Genomic DNA, 18,427 nt, shown 5'->3' with positions numbered 1-18,427 from the left:
TGTCTATTGGCTATCGTTCTTTCCCACGTGACTGCGTCATCGGCTGTCCTCGGGAATCCAGCTGATTCTGGTCCTGATTCCTCCTGACGATGGTCAGCAGTCCTGATCGTTTGATGGATCTAAAGATGATCTCTCCAGATGTTCCTGTGGTGTGACGTATGTTAAGAGTGTTTTTTACATCCACCGATCGGTGTCCCCGGGTTTTTCTCGAGGACACAACAGGATATCTGATCGTAAATATTCAACATGTTTAACATTTGTTCAATAATATAATTTAATAATTTGCTCATGTTAAATATTTCTGATGGGATATCTCTGATGGGATATCTCACATTTTACACATCTGGAAACATCTGAAACATCTTCCAGTTTGGTTCCATGTGTTTCCCTTTGTGCCGTCATCTGAGTTTCTCCTCTCTGTGATGACTGTAGAAGCTGCAGTAGATTCCTGCCTGTCGTGTTTGTAAAGTGATAATAACGTTGATGGCGGGCGTGTTTCGGAGGGACATTCCTGTCCCGCCCCGTCGTAAAACTCTGGGCTGCAAACACCTGGACAAGCTGCTCCGCTGCTGCTGCTGCTGCCGCTAATAGAAGGCTGTGGATGAGCATCATCTGGCCGTGTGTCTGTCAGCTCCAGCAGCAGATAATGAAGTCTGTTTACCTCCAGGGCACGCCGTCAACTCAAGACAGGCTCCGTGAACGCCAGCTCTCTTCCTCAGGTCCTCAGCCAGAGCCTGTGGTCATCATCAGCAGCTCCGGTCTGAGTAACGAGTCAACAGACAAGCACAAAGCCTCTTTTCTCTGTTTACGTCTCTGTTTGTCTCGTTGTCTTTCTCTCTTTCTCTCTCTTTCTCTCTCTCTCATCCGTCATGTATTCAGGAGCGTCTCTGTAGTGAACGCCAGGTCAGCCACATGTTTGGAGCACATTATCCCTGCTGCTGCTGCTGCTGCTTCTGCTGCTGCAGCGCTAATGTCTTCCACAGTGACCTGGACAGAACGAACCGTCCACAGTCTTTAGTTTATAACACCTATTGTTGAGTCCTCCCACTCCGTTCACATGGATCTGCTTCAAGGCTTCATGTAACCGCTCTGACTTCAACCGCACTAAAACAAAAGCTGACTGTTCGTCCGTCACATCAGACGGATCTGTTGAACTGTTTAAAAGTCACCTGAAGTATCAGCTTTATACCGTGTTGGATGTCCTTCGGTATCATGAGGACTGTGTGCATGTTTACATGGTTTTCTCATCACCTCCAGCAATAAAATATTTACTATACATCGCCAGAGAACCACATTTCTGTTCTTAATATTGGGATACAGAACTGTCATTAACCCTCTGAGACCCACAATAGAGCCGCTTTAGTCTTCTTTAGGGGGTCCAGGGGTTCTTTAAGGGGTCCAGGGGGTCTTTAGGGGATCCAGGGGGTCTTTAGCGGGGTCCAGGGGGTGTTTAGGGGGGTCCAGGTGGTCTTTAGGGGGGTCCAGGCGGTCTTTAGGGGGAGATAGCAGGTCAACAGTAGATGTCACATAGAAGTGGTGTACATCATCTGAAAGCTGAAGACTAATTTGAGATGCTGCTCAGCACTGTGTGACAAGTTGTTGTGTAAAGGGGTTTAGAACATTATGATAGAAGTATATGATGATCATCCTCATGCTTTATTATGTCTCATAAGTTGATACCATTTGTTACAGAGATTTGGTGCTAAATTTAACCATATTTTACCACTGGAGAATTGATCAAAATGATCAATAATCCCTCCAAAATACCACATTAAGACACCAAGACCTATTCACATTTTAGAATAAGAGACAATAACACATTTATACTGCATGTGATTATCATAAAGTGGGCATGTCTGTAAAGGGGAGACTCGTGGGTACCCAGAGAACCCATTTACATTCACATATCTGGAGGACAGAGGTCAAGGGAGCCCTTTGAAAAGAGTTATTTAACCTCCTTCATGACAAACTAGTATTTCATGGTTGGTACCGATGGATCCATCAGGTTTTTATAGTTTCATATGATACCAGTATCTTCACTCTACCCAGTAAACATGTGACGTCAGGAAGACGTTCAGATCATGTCTGTATAACGTCCGTCAGTCCAGACCCACTTTTGTACGTCTGGTGGACGTGCAAGTTGGGTTCAATATTTGAACGTCTGGTTCGGGGCCTTTGTGGACGTCTGCGGACGTGCAACTCAGGTTGATGTTAATAGTTGAACTTTAATAAGACGATTAAAAAAGACGTTGCAAAAAACGTTCATTTTGGCTCCTCAGGGGACGTCTTTTGGACGGTCGACAGAGACGTTAAATTGATGTCTTTTGGACGTGTCTTTGCTCAGCGGGTAGCTTCAAAACTGAGCCGCTACAACCTCTGAAAGACAGTAAAGTCAGTCGAGTCTCAGAGGGTTAAACTGCACAAACTATCAGTGACTTAAAACACATCATGTCCATCAGCACTAGGGAGAACCCTGCAGCGTGCGTGCGTGCGTCTAGGACAAAGACTCCTCAGTATGACTCTCTGTAGCCGACCACCATCACCACCATCACCCCTTTCCTGTCTCCCTCACCGGCTGCTCACCCAACAATAATCTACTACCGTCCTGCTGCTACTGAGCATGTGCACCACCTACACCCCCCCACTCCCCTCCGCCGTGGGTCACAGACCAACATATGTTCTATAATTACCTACAAAGAGCATCATTGAGCTCAGATGGTTTAAAGGTCTCCCTGACTGGACGTAGACTCAGTTAACAGAGTGTTTCTCACTCAGCTGTTAAATATAGACGGAGATCTTATTTCCTTCAATTAACACGTTCAGCTCATTAACCCTGCGGGATCACAGTTTATTCAGAGAACTACTGCGGGACATTACAGGATGATTAACTGAATGACCTGCTATAGTTACTGGAATAAAATGTTAACCTTTAACTATAAAGTCACAAAGGAAGAGGCAGCGTCGTGGAGCAGCGTGATGCCTCGTCCAGCAGCAGACGGCGTCTATAGAGCTGCTTATTAAAACAGGAGTCAGAGAGCAGCGGCGGTTGTTGACGTTGGCGTGAACGTGAGATTACCGCGACAAATGAAACAGTGGTTTGTTTCTTAAAAGGTCTTTTCAAGTAGCAGGCAGTAAAAATAACCCGCTGGACTTCCTCCAGTCTGATTTCTGTGGCAGCAGACGTTCACAGTAGAATAAAAAGCAGCTTTTATTGTAAGTTTCCAGCTCCGACCATGAAGACGGGATGAGGATTTAACAACATATAAATCAGTGGGACCGTCTGGCTGCGGTGGGAAAAGGACTCATATCTTTTTTTAAGTGAAAGTAGATTAAAAGTAAAAATCCAACATTCAAGATTTACTTAAATAAAAAGTATTACGAGTAGGGCTGTCAACCGACTCAAATAGTTAACCGTGATTAATCACAAATTAATCAGGACCAAATCTCATCTGTTTAACAGCATATTCAGTCCTGTAAACACGGGGTTAAACCCTGGGTAAAATAGAGGCTGAAGTTCAAATAGAGTTTTTATTTCTATCTGCTCTTTATTTAACCAGGACGTCTCTGTTTCTCTACACGAGAGTTTAGACTAGATTAGATTAGATTAGATTAGATTAGATTAGATTAGATTAGATTAGTTTAGTTTAGTTTAGTTTAGTTTAGTTTAGTTTAGATTAGATTAGATTAGATTAGATTAGATTAGATTAGTTTAGTTTAGTTTAGTTTAGTTTAGATTAGATTAGATTAGATTAGATTAGATTAGATTAGTTTAGTTTAGTTTAGTTTAGTTTAGATTATTTTATTTTAGATTAGATTAGATTAGTTTAGTTTAGTTTAGTTTAGTTTCGATTAAATTAATTAGATCAGATTAGTTTAGTTTAGTTTTGATTAAATTAGATTAGATTAGATTAGTTTAGTTTAGTTTCGATTAAATTAGTTTAGTTTAGTTTAGATTAGATTAGATTAAATAAATTTAGATTAGATTAGATTAGATTCGTTTAGATTAGATTAGATTAGTTTAGTTTAGTTTAGATTAGATTAGATTAAATAAATTTAGATTAGATTAGATTTGTTTAGTTTAGTTTAGATTAGATTAGATTAGATTAGATTAAATAAATTTAGATTAGATTAGATTAGATTTGATTTGATTTGATTTGTTTAGATTAGATTAGATTAGTTTAGTTTAGTTTAGTTTAGATTAGATTAGATTATATTAAATACATTTTGATTAGATTAGATTAGATTAGATTTGTTTAGATTAGATTAGATTAGTTTAGTTTAGTTTAGTTTAGTTTAGTTTAGATTAGATTAGATTAGATTAGATTTGTTTAGATTAGAATAGATTAGTTTAGTTTAGTTTAGTTTAGATTAGATTAGATTAAATAAATTTAGATTAGATTAGATTAGATTTGTTTAGATTAGATTAGATTAGTTTAGATTAGTTTAGATTAGATTAGTTTAGTTTAGATTAGATTAGATTAGATTAGATTTGTTTAGATTAGAATAGATTAGTTTAGTTTAGTTTAGATTAGATTAGATTAAATAAATTTAGATTAGATTAGATTAGATTAGCTTTGTTTAGATTAGATTAGATTAGTTTAGTTTAGTTTAGTTTAGATTAGATTAGATTAGATTAGATTTGTTTAGATTAGAATAGATTAGATTAGTTTAGTTTAGATTAGATTAGAATAGAATATTGGAGTCCACACTAGTGGACAGGTGATTTTACCTGAAACCAGAACTTTATTTATGTAAACAGGACCAATATAGGACATCCAATTGGAGGGATGGGATGAAACGATTAAGTCAATTAAACAATCGGAAAATTAAAAACGAAATTAAAATTAAAAGAAAATTAATCTGCAACTATTTTCATAATCATTGCCTAAAAGTTCTCTAAATTTAAGTTTCTCAAACGTGAAGATTTGTTGCATATGTGATAGTAAATTGAACGTATTTGGGTTTTAGACTGATATCTAATAATAAGGGCTGTCAATGTTATCTGTTCTAAATGTACCTTGAAGGAGATTTGTCAAGTATTTAATCTTCTTATCAACATGGGAGTGGACAAATATGCTGCTTTATGCAAATGTATGTATATATTTATTATTGTAAATCAATTAACAACACAAAACAATGACAGATATTGTCCAGAAACCCTCACAGGTACTGCATTTAGCATAAAACAATATGCTCCAATCATAACATGGCAAACTGCAGCCCAACAGGCAACAACAGCTGTCAGTGTGTCAGTGTGCTGACTTGACTATGACTTGCCCCAAACTGCATGTGATTATCATAAAGTGGGCATGTCTGTAAAGGGGAGACTCGTGGGTACCCATAGAACCCATTTACATTCACTGATCTGGAGGTCAGAGGTCAAGGGACCCCTTTGGAAAATGAAAATTTTTCCTCGACAACATTTAGCGTAAGTTTGGAGCGTTATTTAACCCCCTTCGTGACAAGCTAGTCTGACATGGTTGGTACCGATGGATTCATCAGGTTCTATAGTTTACTATGATACCAGTATCTTCACTCTAGCTTTAAAACTGAGCCGCTACAACCTAAAAATCACAAGATGTGTTAATTCGTTAAATAAATTAGTGACGTTAAAATGAATTTGCGTTAACGCGTTATTATTGCGTTAACTCTGACAGCCCTACTCAGTTACTTTGTGGAAGATGAAATGAAATTCTGGGTCCGGATGCAGGACATTTTAAAGACTGAGAATAATTCAACACTTGTGTTAACTGAACAAAACAAAGCGTCTTTATGTCAGAAGAAAAGAAAGAGAGGAAGATGAGGGAAGAAGGTTTAATAAAGAAGCAGCATCATGTGACGCTGAACGAGTTCATGTGAGTCCTGGACTTCCTGTTGCTGCTGCCCCCTACTGAAGCAGAACATGTTAATACATTCTGCAGACTTCCTGGTGTCCACTGAGTTAACCCGTCTCACCCAACTGACCCAGCTTCAGTCTCTGTGGCTTCTGCAGAACTCATTATGGTCTGTCCGTCCAGGGAGAGGGGTCATCCTCTGCTGCTCTTCCTCTGAAAGGGGTTGGTTTGTTTGTTTGGGGAGTTTTTCCTTATCTGAAGCAAGGGGTCAAAGGTCAGAGGGAGGCGTAAACTGGACAGATTGTAAAACCCTCCTGGGGCAAATTTTTTGATTTGGGCTGTAGAAATAAAACTGACTTGACATAAACTGCATGAGGTGAGATGGAACATTTCATGTGGTTTTTGTTGGAGGAGAACAGAACTGCAGCTATGGATTATTTTTGATTATTCTCCCAATTAACTGATACATCATTTTGTCTCTAAAATGACAGAAAAATGTATAATTATAATAGATGACATATTATTAGTAGGGCTGTCAAAATTAACGCGATAATAACGCGTTAATTCAAATTTGTTTTAACGCCACTAACTTATTTAACGCGTTAACATATCTTGTGATTTTCAGGTTGTAGCGGCTTTAAAGTTTTAAAGCTATAGTGAAGATACTGGTATCATAGTAAACTATAAAAGCTGATGAATCCATCGGTACCAACCATGTCAGACTAGGTGGTCATGAAGGAGGTTAAATAACTCTCCAAAGTTAAAGATAGGGTTGACGTTGTTGGAAAGCTAGCATCATTTGAAAGTAGCGTGGCCTCTGGAGCTCCGTCTAAAACTGTCATGTCCATTTCCAAAGGGGTCCCTTGACCTCTGACCTCCAGATCAGTGAATGTAAATGGGTTCTATGGGTACCCACGAGTCTCCTCTTTACAGACATACCCACTTTATGATCATCACATGCAGTTTGGGGCAAGTCATAGTCAAGTCAGCACACTGACACACTGACAGCTGTTGTTGCCTGTTGGGCTGCAGTTTGCCATGTTATGATTTGAGCATATTGTTTTATGCTAAATGCAGTACCTGTGAGGGTTTCTGGACAATATCTGTCATTGTTTTGTGTTGTTAATTGATTTACAATAATGAATATATACATACATTTGCATAAAGCAGCATATTTGTCCACTCCCATGTTGATAAGAGGATTAAATACTAAGACAAATCTCTCTTTAAGGAACTTTTAGAACTGATCAACAAATGTGTGATTAATTTGTAATAAATCACAAGTAACTAGGACATGTGTGCATACGTGTTTGCATAGTTGAATATGCGGTTAAACAAATGAGAATGAAACTAAATGTGAAGTTGGATGTGGTCCTGAGTAACACATGTCAATCATCATACGTCTGGATCGATCCTCTTCTAAACCGTCCAGCGTCTTTCCAGCGCTGCTCCGTTTAGTTTGACTGATGTGACTTCACACTGATCCTCTGGCGTCTCACGTCATCTCAAACAAAACAAATGTGTTCCACAGAATATCTAAATGTGCAGTAGTTCCTCTATCGGTCAGTAAATAACTCCGACTGCAGCGTTTCAGCTTTCAGGTGAGCTTCTGCTTGTTTTTCTGCCGTCTGATAGGAAACACAGGACGAGTCCTGCTGTTTGTTTTCATCAGGTTGTAATGTGTTTAACAGCCTCCGCCTGTCTCTATACAGAGACACTAGAGGACGTACATGTACGTAGATGACACATCAGCCTGTATAACAGAGACACTAGAGGACGTACGTAAAGGACACGTCAGCCTGTATAACAGAGACACCAGAGGACGTACGTAAAGGACACGTCAGCCTGTATAACAGAGACACTAGAGGACGTACATGTACGTAGATGACACATCAGCCTGTATAACAGAGACACTAGAGGACGTACGTAAAGGACACGTCAGCCTGTATAACAGAGACACCAGAGGACGTACGTAGAGGACACGTCAGCCTCTATACAGAGATACTAGAGGACGTACATGTACGTAGAGGACACATCAGCCTGTATAACAGAGACACTAGAGGATGTTCGTAGAGGACACATCAGCCTGTATAACAGAGACACTATAGGACGTACGTAAAGGACACGTCAGCCTGTATAACAGAGACACTAGAGGACGTACGTAAAGGACACGTCAGCCTGTATAACAGAGACACTAGAGGACAAGTCCTGTTTTATCCAGCTAAGAAACATCACAAAATTCAGATGCATCCTGTCTTCCACAGATCTTGAACTATTAATTGATATTCTTCCATCTACTGTATATTGCTGTCCCTCTACACCTGCCTCAGTCCAACTGCTTCAAATCACCTACAGGTGGTTCAGAATGCAGCTGCAGGTTATTAACCAGAACTAGCCGTCTGTTCTGACATCCCGCCGGCTTCCTGGAAAATTCAGAACCAACTATCAGATCTTGTTACTCACATTCACTGATCAGCCGTAACATTATGACCGCCTCTCTAATATTGAGCAGGTCCTCCTCCTGACCCGTGGGGGCAAGGACTCCACTAAACCTCTGAAGGTCTGCTGTGGTATCTGGCACCAAGCCGTCAGTAGCAGATCCTTTAAGTCCTGTATAAGTTGCGAGGTGGGGCCTCCGTGGATCGGACTTGTTTGTCCAGCACATCCCACAGATTCTCCATCGGATTGAGATCTGGAGAATCTGGAGGTCGAGTCAACACCTCCAACTCACCGCCATCCACATGATGTAAAAGAAAACGTGATTCATCAGACCGGGCCACCTTCTTCCATTGCTCGGTGGTCCAGTTCTGATGCTCACGTGCCCATTGTAGGCGCTTTTGGCGGTGGACACGGTTCAGCACAGGCACCCTGACCGGTCCCCATACACAACAAACTGCTCCTCACTGTGTGTTCTAACACCTTTCTATCAGAATCAGCATTCACTTTTTCAGCAGTTTGAGCTCCAGTAGCTCTTCTATTGGATCAGACAACACGGGCCAGCCTTCACTCCCCACGTGCATCAATGAGCCTCGGGTCTGACCCTGTCGCCGGTTCACCGGTTCTCCTTCCACTTTTGGTAAGTCCTGACCACTGCAGACCGGGAACATCCCACAAGAGCTGCAGTTCTGGAGATGCTCTGACCCAGTCGTCTAGTCAGCACTATCTGGCCTTTGTTGTCAAAGTCCCTCACATCCTTACGCTGGCGCTTTTGTTCTGCTTCCAACACAAAGTTCAAAATGTTCACTTGCTGTCTAATATATCCCCCCCACTGCCAGGTGCCATGGTAACCAGATAATTAATGTTATTCACTTCACCTGTCAGTGGTCTGAATGTGATGGCTGATCGTTGTATAAGGCACTGCATGACCTCGCCCCCAGTTACATGTCTGATCTCCTAGTTCCTTATTCTACCTGTCGACCGCTCCGATCCACAAATCTCAGCCTTCTATCCATCTCCCGCTCCAACTGTAAAACAAAAGGTGATCGGGCCTTTTCTGTCTCTGGAATCCCCCCTCACCACCAATCTATCAGATCAATCTATGAGATCGATCTATCAGATCAATCTATCAGATCAATCTATGAGATCAATCTATCAGATCAATCTATCAGATCAATCTATCAGATCAATCCATCAGATCAATCTCAATAGACAAGCCTTTTACAGGCCTCATCCACATACTGTATGTGTTTGTCTGTGTCAGTCTGGTCCGTCTGTCATTGTTCGATGTTTTATGGGTGTGTGCAGCACTGTGTAACGGTGTGTTTTAAAAGGTGCTATATATATTTAGATAAAGCTTTACTTACTTAAATGTCGGGGCTTTAAAGAAACACAACTACTATATATTCATTAAGTAGTGACCAGGTCAGAGTGACCTCATATCTACAGTCTGTTGTATTAAACGTACAGCAGACTTCAGTTCCAGCATTATTACAGCTCACTAAGAATCCAGAACCACTGGTAATAAGAAAAGAATGTCTTTGTGGGAGTTGTGAGTTTTATACAACTGGTATTTATGCATGTGTACTATCTGCAAAGATTTCAGTAGAAATAACATTATATAGAAAAGATTAGCGGTCAACAAGCAGAATAACAACCTGAAACAGCAGCAGGACTCTCCGAGGAAAGGTGTGTGTGAGAAAGCAACAGGTGATTATCTCCTTATACACACACACACACACCAGTGGTCAGATAAGAGAGCCGGGATGGAGGGCAAACATGAACACACACTCACTCACAGACACACGTTTTCCTCTCTTACTGTAGACTGTACTGGAAACACACTGGTTTCACTGGTTTCACTGGCTGCTCCACTGACTGACTGAAGGACGTCTGACAGGTTTTAACAGAGCCAACGTTTCCTGCTGTGAGATAACTGAGCATCACTGCAGCATCTGGAACATCTGGACTGATAGACACTAGAAGAGGATCTGAACCGAGAGGCTGCAGGACAACAGGCTGATCTCAGGTCAGCTGCCACTCAGAAACCAGTAAGAAGAACTTGTTATGTGTCAGTGATTGTTTGTTATTGTCACATTGGATATTAATAAAGGTTTCATGTTTTCATTTAAACCTTGACGCGTCGTCTCCAGTTAGTTTAGTTACACAGAGATCAACATTTCAACAGACCGTCGAGCGGCTGTTAGAGCTGCTGATGGACACTGAGCTCATTGTCTGATATCTGACAGATGTTTGTCCATCTGAGTCCAAATGTCTGACTTGTCTGCCAGAGGTCCTTCTCAGTTGATGCTGCCGTTCTCTTAATAACAGCAGAGTGGCAATGAATCGGAGGAACGCCAACAGAGCCCGCCATGGATGAGCTGGACGTCGGAGACGACGGCAGGAAGGGTGAGTACGAGATGACTCTTCATCTTATTGATATCGTTACAGTTATTATGTGACGTCAAGCAACAACCAACAGTTCAGACAAATGAAGCAGAGAGCGTCTGAGGCTGATGGGAGTGGTGTTAGTTTCACTGATGGACAAATTCCTGTTTTTGTTTTTATATATTTATTTAAAGTCCGTGTAAAGCCAAAATAAATCTGCATTCTGGGTCATCGATCCGGACTTTCGTAGTGGCCAAACGGCAGTACTGCAACGTCCGTGTCCGTCAAGTGATGCCATTGGGCCGGAAAAAAAGACTTTTCCCACAGACTTATATTGGGAAAGAGACGTCTGTAACTCAGCGGATCATTTATTTTTAGGTGAATCAAATCCCCAGTATGAACACTCTAATAGTCTTTATTTAAAAAATTACGTTTTTAAAGTTGTAAAACGCACTAATAGCCGAATCCAGAGTTATTTCCCTTCCTCCGTTCATGTGAGTGAGACCCAGGCCGAGGCTGGAGCGCAAGCCGTGACGAGGGCGTGACGTTGGGACCCCGGGACCAAGTCAAGTGACCGAGCAGACACTACTCCGCCAATCATCTCGGACGCTGCAAAATCCGGGTATTTTTCAGACGAAAGTCGAGCCATTTAGGCTTCATGTGCCAATGAACAACTCTCATAGGAATGAACAGGGCCGCGCCTCCAACGCTGTATCCAGTTTTTTTAATACATCCACTGGCTCAGCCCGTGGACGGTGTGAGGACGGTGTGAGGACGGTGGGAAGACGGTAACGGCCCCCGTCGCGCAGTCTGCCCCTCGCGGGACCTCTCCCCGGTGCTGGAAAGGCTTGGGGCGAGGGTGGCTCTTTACAGTGCCCCCCCGACCCCCGCCCATGGGATGGATTTCAATTATAAAAATACAAAAACAGTGATAAAAATGCAAATGCCCAACGTGGGGCTTGATCCCATAATCTTCGGATTATAATTTCTTGCTCTACCGACTGAGCTAGCCGAAATAACCCTTGGTAATTTCATGGGTTTCTATTTTGGATTTCCAAAAGCAGGTCGCTGAAGACGGGGGGGGTTATGTTAAGGATGACTCCACTGCGTCATGGAGCCATGGTTTCAGCCCTGCCTAAAAAATCCTGAACACAAACCAGTTTAACAGTCTAACTCCACAATCCAGTACTACAATGTTCACAGACTTTTCATGTTTTCACTCATTATTTTCCAACATTTGTAATGTGTTTAGAAACAAATCTCTGAATTTCCTTTACACGGCCTTTAACCTTTATTTAACCAGGCAAGTCAATTAAGAACAAATTCTTATCTACAATGTCGGCCTGGCAGTCTGATGTGATGATGGCGCTAGATGAAAAGTCAGAGGAGCATTTCAGTGTGGAGAAAGAGGAGGAACCAGGTTGTGAACACGTGGAGCTACGTGGAGCTACGTGGAGCTCAGCTCCTCTGAAAGAGACATGATTTACCCAGAAAGCCTCATTAGAGACTGTAGATGTTGCTCTAAGATATCAACACAATCTCGCAGCAGTTCATGAAATAGTCACAACATTGTATCGATTTGATTCGTGTCAAATGAAGTCTTTTCAGTCTCCTGGTGTCCACGTGTACAGCGCCGTCCCACCCCTGAATGCTAGGATGTAATCTGAACCACTAACATGGAGAAGATCTGTCCTGTCAGTCGACTCAAAGCTCTTCTTCCTCTTCCTCTCCACAGGAGGAACTTTATTTGACTTTAACAAACTGTAGAGAAGAATGAACTGCTCCCCAACCACCACAACTAGAAACCAAATGATGCTTCAGTGATTTTAAAACATCTTATTTACTCTTTTCACAATCAATCAATCACCCAGCCGTGACCCCTGACCTCCTTCCGGGGTCGCGACCCTGAGGTTGAGAAACTGACAGGTGACAGATATTTGACCCCGTCGTTGACATCCTGTTGGAGAGTTTCTGTGCCTCAGTTTGTCAGAGACGCGACGACTAACAGAGGAGGTTTCAGTGTTGAAGACAAACTCAGAGCGTCTCTGTAGCTCAACAGCTTCTCCTAAGTTGTCCTTCACGGGACACGTATATCGATATGAAATTGATCTGAAATGCAAAAATGGATTGTATGGATACTAAGGATTTGCACCTTGTATTTAAACGTTATATGAAAGTGTTTTTTTAGCACTTTTATTAGTAAAGAAATGTTAAACGTTACTCCGGTTCACTCTCCAGTCATGCGTCAGCCTGCCAGCTCCGCCCTCGCAGCGCGAGCACGCATCCATGGCGTGCATGCGGCCAAACGGCGCAATGGATTCCTCGCTCTCTCACCCGGTAACGGCGTGGAGGGACACGGACAGCGGTTTCACGGGAGTAAAGTAGAAAGCAAAACAGAAATTCAACTAACGTCAGTCTAACAGAGTTTTAAAATGTTTTCATATATGAAAAATGCCCAAATGAACCCTGTAGGTGGACTACTGGATTACTATCAGCAGATTATTTAAACAGCGTTTGTAGAGGAATGATTCCGTCCCAAGCTGTTTGATCACTATCAGCTGTCTGATCGCTGTCAGCTGTCTGATCGCTATCAGCTGTCTGATCGCTATCAGCTGTTTGATCGCTATCAGCTGTCTGATCGCTATCAGCTGTTTGATCGTTATCAGCTGTCTGATCGCTATCAGCTGTCTGATCGCTATCAGCTGTTTGATCCCTATCAGCTGTCTGATCGCTATCAGCTGTTTGATCGCTATCAGCTGTCTGATCGCTATCAGCTGTCTGATCGCTATCAGCTGTTTGATCGCTATCAGCTGTCTGATCGCTATCAGCTGTCTGATCGCTATCAGCTGTTTGATCGCTATCAGCTGTTTGATCGCTATCAGCTGTTTGATCACTATCAGCTGTTTGATCACTATCAGCTGTCTGATCACTATCAGCTGTTTGATCACTATCAGCTGCTTGATCACTATCAGCTGTTTGATCACTATCAGCTGTTCGATCACTATCACCTGTTTGATCACTATCAGCTGTTTGATCACTATCAGCTGTTTGATCAAATCAAATCAAATCAATTTATTTTTGTATAGCGTCAAATCACAACAGAAGTTATCTCAAGACGCTTTATATATAGAGCAGGTCTATGACCGTACACCATAGTTTAGAGACCCAACAGGATCCACCAAGCGCACTGTGGCCAGGAACTATCATATGGTTGATCACTATTAGCTGTTTGATCACTATCAGCTGTTTGATCACTATCAGCTGTTTGATCACTGTCAGCTGTTTGATCACTATCAGCTCGTTGATCACTATCAGCTGTTTGATCACTATCAGCGGTTGATCTCTGTATTATTGATCTACCGTTTATATTGAAAATGAGGACAGAAGCAGCAGGTTAAATCACTGTTCATTTAACTTCAATAGAAGTTGGTTTATTATATTTTTTGTTAAATATTGCACTGACTTGTATCTTGAGAACTGAAGCAGCAGGTCATGCAGTTGCACTTTTTATTATATTCTAATAAAAGTTGTATGTATTTGTCATTAATCGTTATGTTTACTTGTTTATATCCATAATTAATTTATCCCTGATCCCCTTACGAGAAAAACTTTGAGGAATCCTGACCTGCTCTGTCCAGTATCACATATTTATTTCACAGTCACACTGACTGAAGTTTTGGCAAAGAAAGTTACTGTATCGATTTAAAATCATTGAATCGTATCGTATCGCTCTAGATGAGCCAGAAATCGTCATTGAATCGTATCGGAACCATGGAAATCGTATCGTTGTAAAAACGTATCGTTACACCCCTATGATACTGCATTGATTTTTAATTAATAGTTTAAATGCAAAGATTGACTCAGTCAATACTTTATATAATTTCCAGAGAGATGTGTCCTCTCAGAGTAGTGCTGTGATGTTGGATGTTATGGGAACTGTGATAAATGCAAATGTCACGTCAATGTGACGTCATGATTCGTATCGTATTGCCAGATTGTTGCCGATACACAGGCGGGTTGTGAAACGGTTAAAAGGAACAAAGATATTGATGCTTCACAAAATAAAGTTTTTATATTCAGATTTTCCTCTAATCTTTTTTTTTCTCAGTCATCATTTTATCCTTCAGATCTCTAAAAAGTATTGAAATAAATCAATGAATCAGCTCACATAGATTTGTTTTAAGAGGTCGGACAGACAGAAGGAGGACAGACAGAGGGAGGACAGACAGGTAGGACAGACAGAGGGAGGACAAACACTTCCTGTGACCACGTGTGACATCATCAATCAGAGTGATTGACGAGGAAACTTTTCAGATTAAAGCAGCAGGTGAAGGAGAGATGATGACAACACAGCAGCTCTGTGGTTCAGACAGACAGACAAGAAGACAGACAGGAAACAGTTAGACCGGTCCAGTATCTGGTTCAGAGTGATTGACAGACAAGAGACAGTGAGACAGACAGGAGACAGTGAGACCGGTCCTGTGTCTGGTTCAGAGTGATTGACAGACAGGAGACATTGAGAAGGACAGGAGACAGTGAGACAGCTGCAGCCTCCCTGAGACGAACACACAGCTCTTCTTGTTAGCAGCTGTAGATTGGAGCCAGATGTTGACTCTGCTACTGTAGATTGGAGCCAGATGTTGACTCTGCTACTGTTAGCAGTTTTACTCACTGCCTGACCGTTTTACTCTCCAGCTGCCTGCTTGTCTCACCCACTGACTTCCTGTCTCACCCACTGACTTCCTGTCTCACTGACCAGAAGAGGCTGATGGCTGACTCTATTCAGATGTATAGGACTATTAAGATAGACGTCTATATCCATCCGCTGCATCCAGCTGCATGTATCTCTTGATTCATGAACTGCCACTCTGACCAACCCTCCAGTTTTCCTGTTTTTTTTCTCCAGATTTATGACAAATTTTCACACCTTTTTTTCCTCTTCGTTATCTCAACGTCTCCGGCTCTGCGTGGCATGTCTCAGCACTATGACTCTACTGTTTCCACCCAGACAACAATACAGCTGCACCAGATGTTGTTTCCTAGTGTGACGATGAGGAGGGCTGCTGGCGCCTCGTCCTCCTCAGAGAGAGAGAGACGGAGAAATACTCTAGCAAATTTCAGACGTCCTAGGAAAATAAAAAATTCTGTTTCTGAGGGAGCGTTTTAAGGGACGGGGGGCGTGCATGTAGTAACGTCTGGGCAGTGGCGTGCACAGACTCTCTGAGGGGCAAGAGATAAATACATGAATGGATGAAAATTGATGGATATTAGTTGATGCTGGTCTGATGCAGCTCAGAGGTGCCAATTACTCTGTTTTCTTTCCCGAGAATTAAAAGTAAAATTTAAAGTATTTAACATAGAAATTCTGTTGCAGTCAGCGCTCGAGCTGATGGACGTCCCGTCGCCCTGGGGCCGAAAAACGTAGGACCGGGGAGAATAAAAATAATTCTGGGACGAGAATTGAAAGAGAAATACCTGTTATATTAGAATGAACTGTGATGGAAATGATGCACGTTGTGTGTAGCGCACGGTTATTACTAAACCTGCTTGACAACATAAACTCACACACACACATACGTGCTTATAGACAATATCAGGACTTTTGAAAAAAACGTGACAAATGGGGACGTGCTGTTCCCAAGGTCCTAGACACTTGGGAATCAAAGTATTATGCTTCTACGAATATATCCATCTGTTGAGATTTTCTAAGGCTACATTTTGGTCAGACCTGGTTTTAATGCTACGGAGGCTTTAGAACACTGTGGTGAGCTCAGAAAAATGAAAAATTTCTTCATTTTTCCGGGCGTCCTGATATTGAAGGTGTGTTATCATAGAATTGTCCTCATTTGTCATGAAAACAAGTACACGCACACACACACAGAGCGGAAATATTTTACAAAAAATAGAATAAACCAACTTCTATTACAGTTAAATGAACAGTGGTTTAACCTGCTGCTTCTGTCCTCATTTTCAGTATAAACGGTAGATCAATAATAAATTATTTAACACTAAATAAAGTTCATGGTGTAGGAGTAGCAGTGGGAGCGTGGACGGACTGGTCGTGTTGCCGTTGTATTTTATCTGACCTTTACATATTCTGCAGACAGCGAGTGATTTATCGAGGACATCTCCCTTTTTCTAAAAGCCAAAATGATTCCACACGCTGGACCTCAACCACGGTCTGAAAATCTCTCTCTGGTCCGACTCTTCCTCGCCATCAGCCTGCTTTGCCTTGTGGTCGTCTTTCTGAGATCGGCGCTGCTGGCGCATGTCGATGACGTCATACACGGGGAGAGTGAACCGGAGTAACGTTTAACATTTCTTCACTATTAAAAGTGCTAAAAAATACGTCCATATAACGTTTGTCGTCCTTAACTACAAGGTGTAAATTCTTATTTACCTTGCAAATGGATTGGAGATCGATATACGTCCCCTGTGAAAGACAACTTGCCGAGTACCTATGGATGTAGTTGGATCGTAGGAATATAAATAGAGACATCGATGTAGTAGATGAATCGTTACACCCCTGAACAAACAGCATATACTGCCAACCTATGACCTCCAGCAGCCGCAGCGGCAACAGAAAAATGATTCCCAAGTCAACGAGGTAAACTAATGTTAGCAGTTAGTTAACATTAGACTGTTTGATGATTAACGGTTAATGGTTAACGTTACAGTTAACGCTCGCTAACCAGTCAGCAGCCGACGTTTGCATTTACCGTGAGTGAGCTGACGGTAACGTTACGGTAACTAAGAGGAATACAAAACACCCTGTGTGACTTAAAACTTGTTTTAAATGCCGACAAAACAAAACTCCAATGCAGAATGTGAGCCAGTGAATCTCCCTCCTGTCACCTGTCACCACTGTTCAGGGCTCTGACACTGAGTCTGTATCTCATTACAACTATCTGGAATTGGGATTCTCTGACTTTTGTGCCTCTCATTCAGCAGCTAGTGAAAAAACGTACTGCCCGGACACACTAGGAACGTCAGGAGCGCGTGGCGGCTGCGTTACCTGTTGTTTTTTATTTTGGCGTCCGTGTTAACAGGTTAGAGCAGCCACACTGGACATGCGTCTCACGCGCGTCTCACGCGCGTCTCACGCGCATCTCAGCTCCGTCTCTTCTAGAGAATAGAGGTCTCGCCTATTTTTGACGCGTGCCGTGCACATCTCCCAGCAACAACAGACAGTGAAAGTGCTCTATAGACTGTATATTAACATCATATCAGCTACATTACTACAGTTTCCATGTCTAGACATCTGTAGAATATGTCACAGACAGTGAAGGTGATCTATTGACTGTATATTGACATCATACCAGCCAGATTAATACAGTTTCGAGGTCTAGAATATCAAAAATATGTTACAAAGATAAAAAAAAAAAGTAAAAACTTATTTTTAAATCAACACTTCCTGCTTTCATTTCAAAATAAAAGCACCAAGCGTTTTTTCTGTGGACAGAATTCCTTCATTTGTTAACACAAGGTTTTTATTCTGAAAAATGTGCCGGACAGTGTTCTAGAACATAGAGTGACTTGGAGAGCTCCATGAATGAATATGAGTTTTAATTGTGGATTATTACTATTATTTACAAATTACGACACGTTTCTGCACTGAGATTTATTACCAGTTTTAAAGCCCTTAAAGCCGGTTTCCTCTGTTTGCGTTTGGTGTCACTGATTGTTACCATGGAAACTTGGTAAATGAATCATTGTGTTTCCATCCAGCATATGAATAATACGCCAATTTCTTAAGTAATTTTGTGTGT

General features: G+C 41.7%; 2 protein-coding genes across 3 annotated transcripts in view; one reads left to right on the top strand and one right to left on the bottom strand.

Moving 5' to 3' along the window:
• The window catches only part of matn4 (matrilin 4), a 46,710-nt gene that overhangs the window by 25,955 nt on the left and 2,328 nt on the right, over window positions 1–18,427 (bottom strand). The window lies entirely within an intron of this gene.
• rbpjl (recombination signal binding protein for immunoglobulin kappa J region-like) overlaps window positions 10,643–18,427 on the top strand; it is a 34,208-nt gene continuing 26,423 nt past the window's right edge. Inside the window, exon 1 of the mRNA XM_037795978.1 lies at window positions 10,643–10,679. Coding sequence (XP_037651906.1) covers window positions 10,643–10,679 — 37 coding nt within the window. The remainder of the gene's footprint in view (window positions 10,680–18,427) is intronic.

The sequence above is a fragment of the Sebastes umbrosus genome, chromosome 1, assembly GCF_015220745.1.
Source record: "Sebastes umbrosus isolate fSebUmb1 chromosome 1, fSebUmb1.pri, whole genome shotgun sequence".
Taxonomy (NCBI): Eukaryota; Metazoa; Chordata; class Actinopteri; order Perciformes; family Sebastidae; genus Sebastes; species Sebastes umbrosus.
This window is presented reverse-complemented; position numbering and strand designations above follow the sequence as displayed.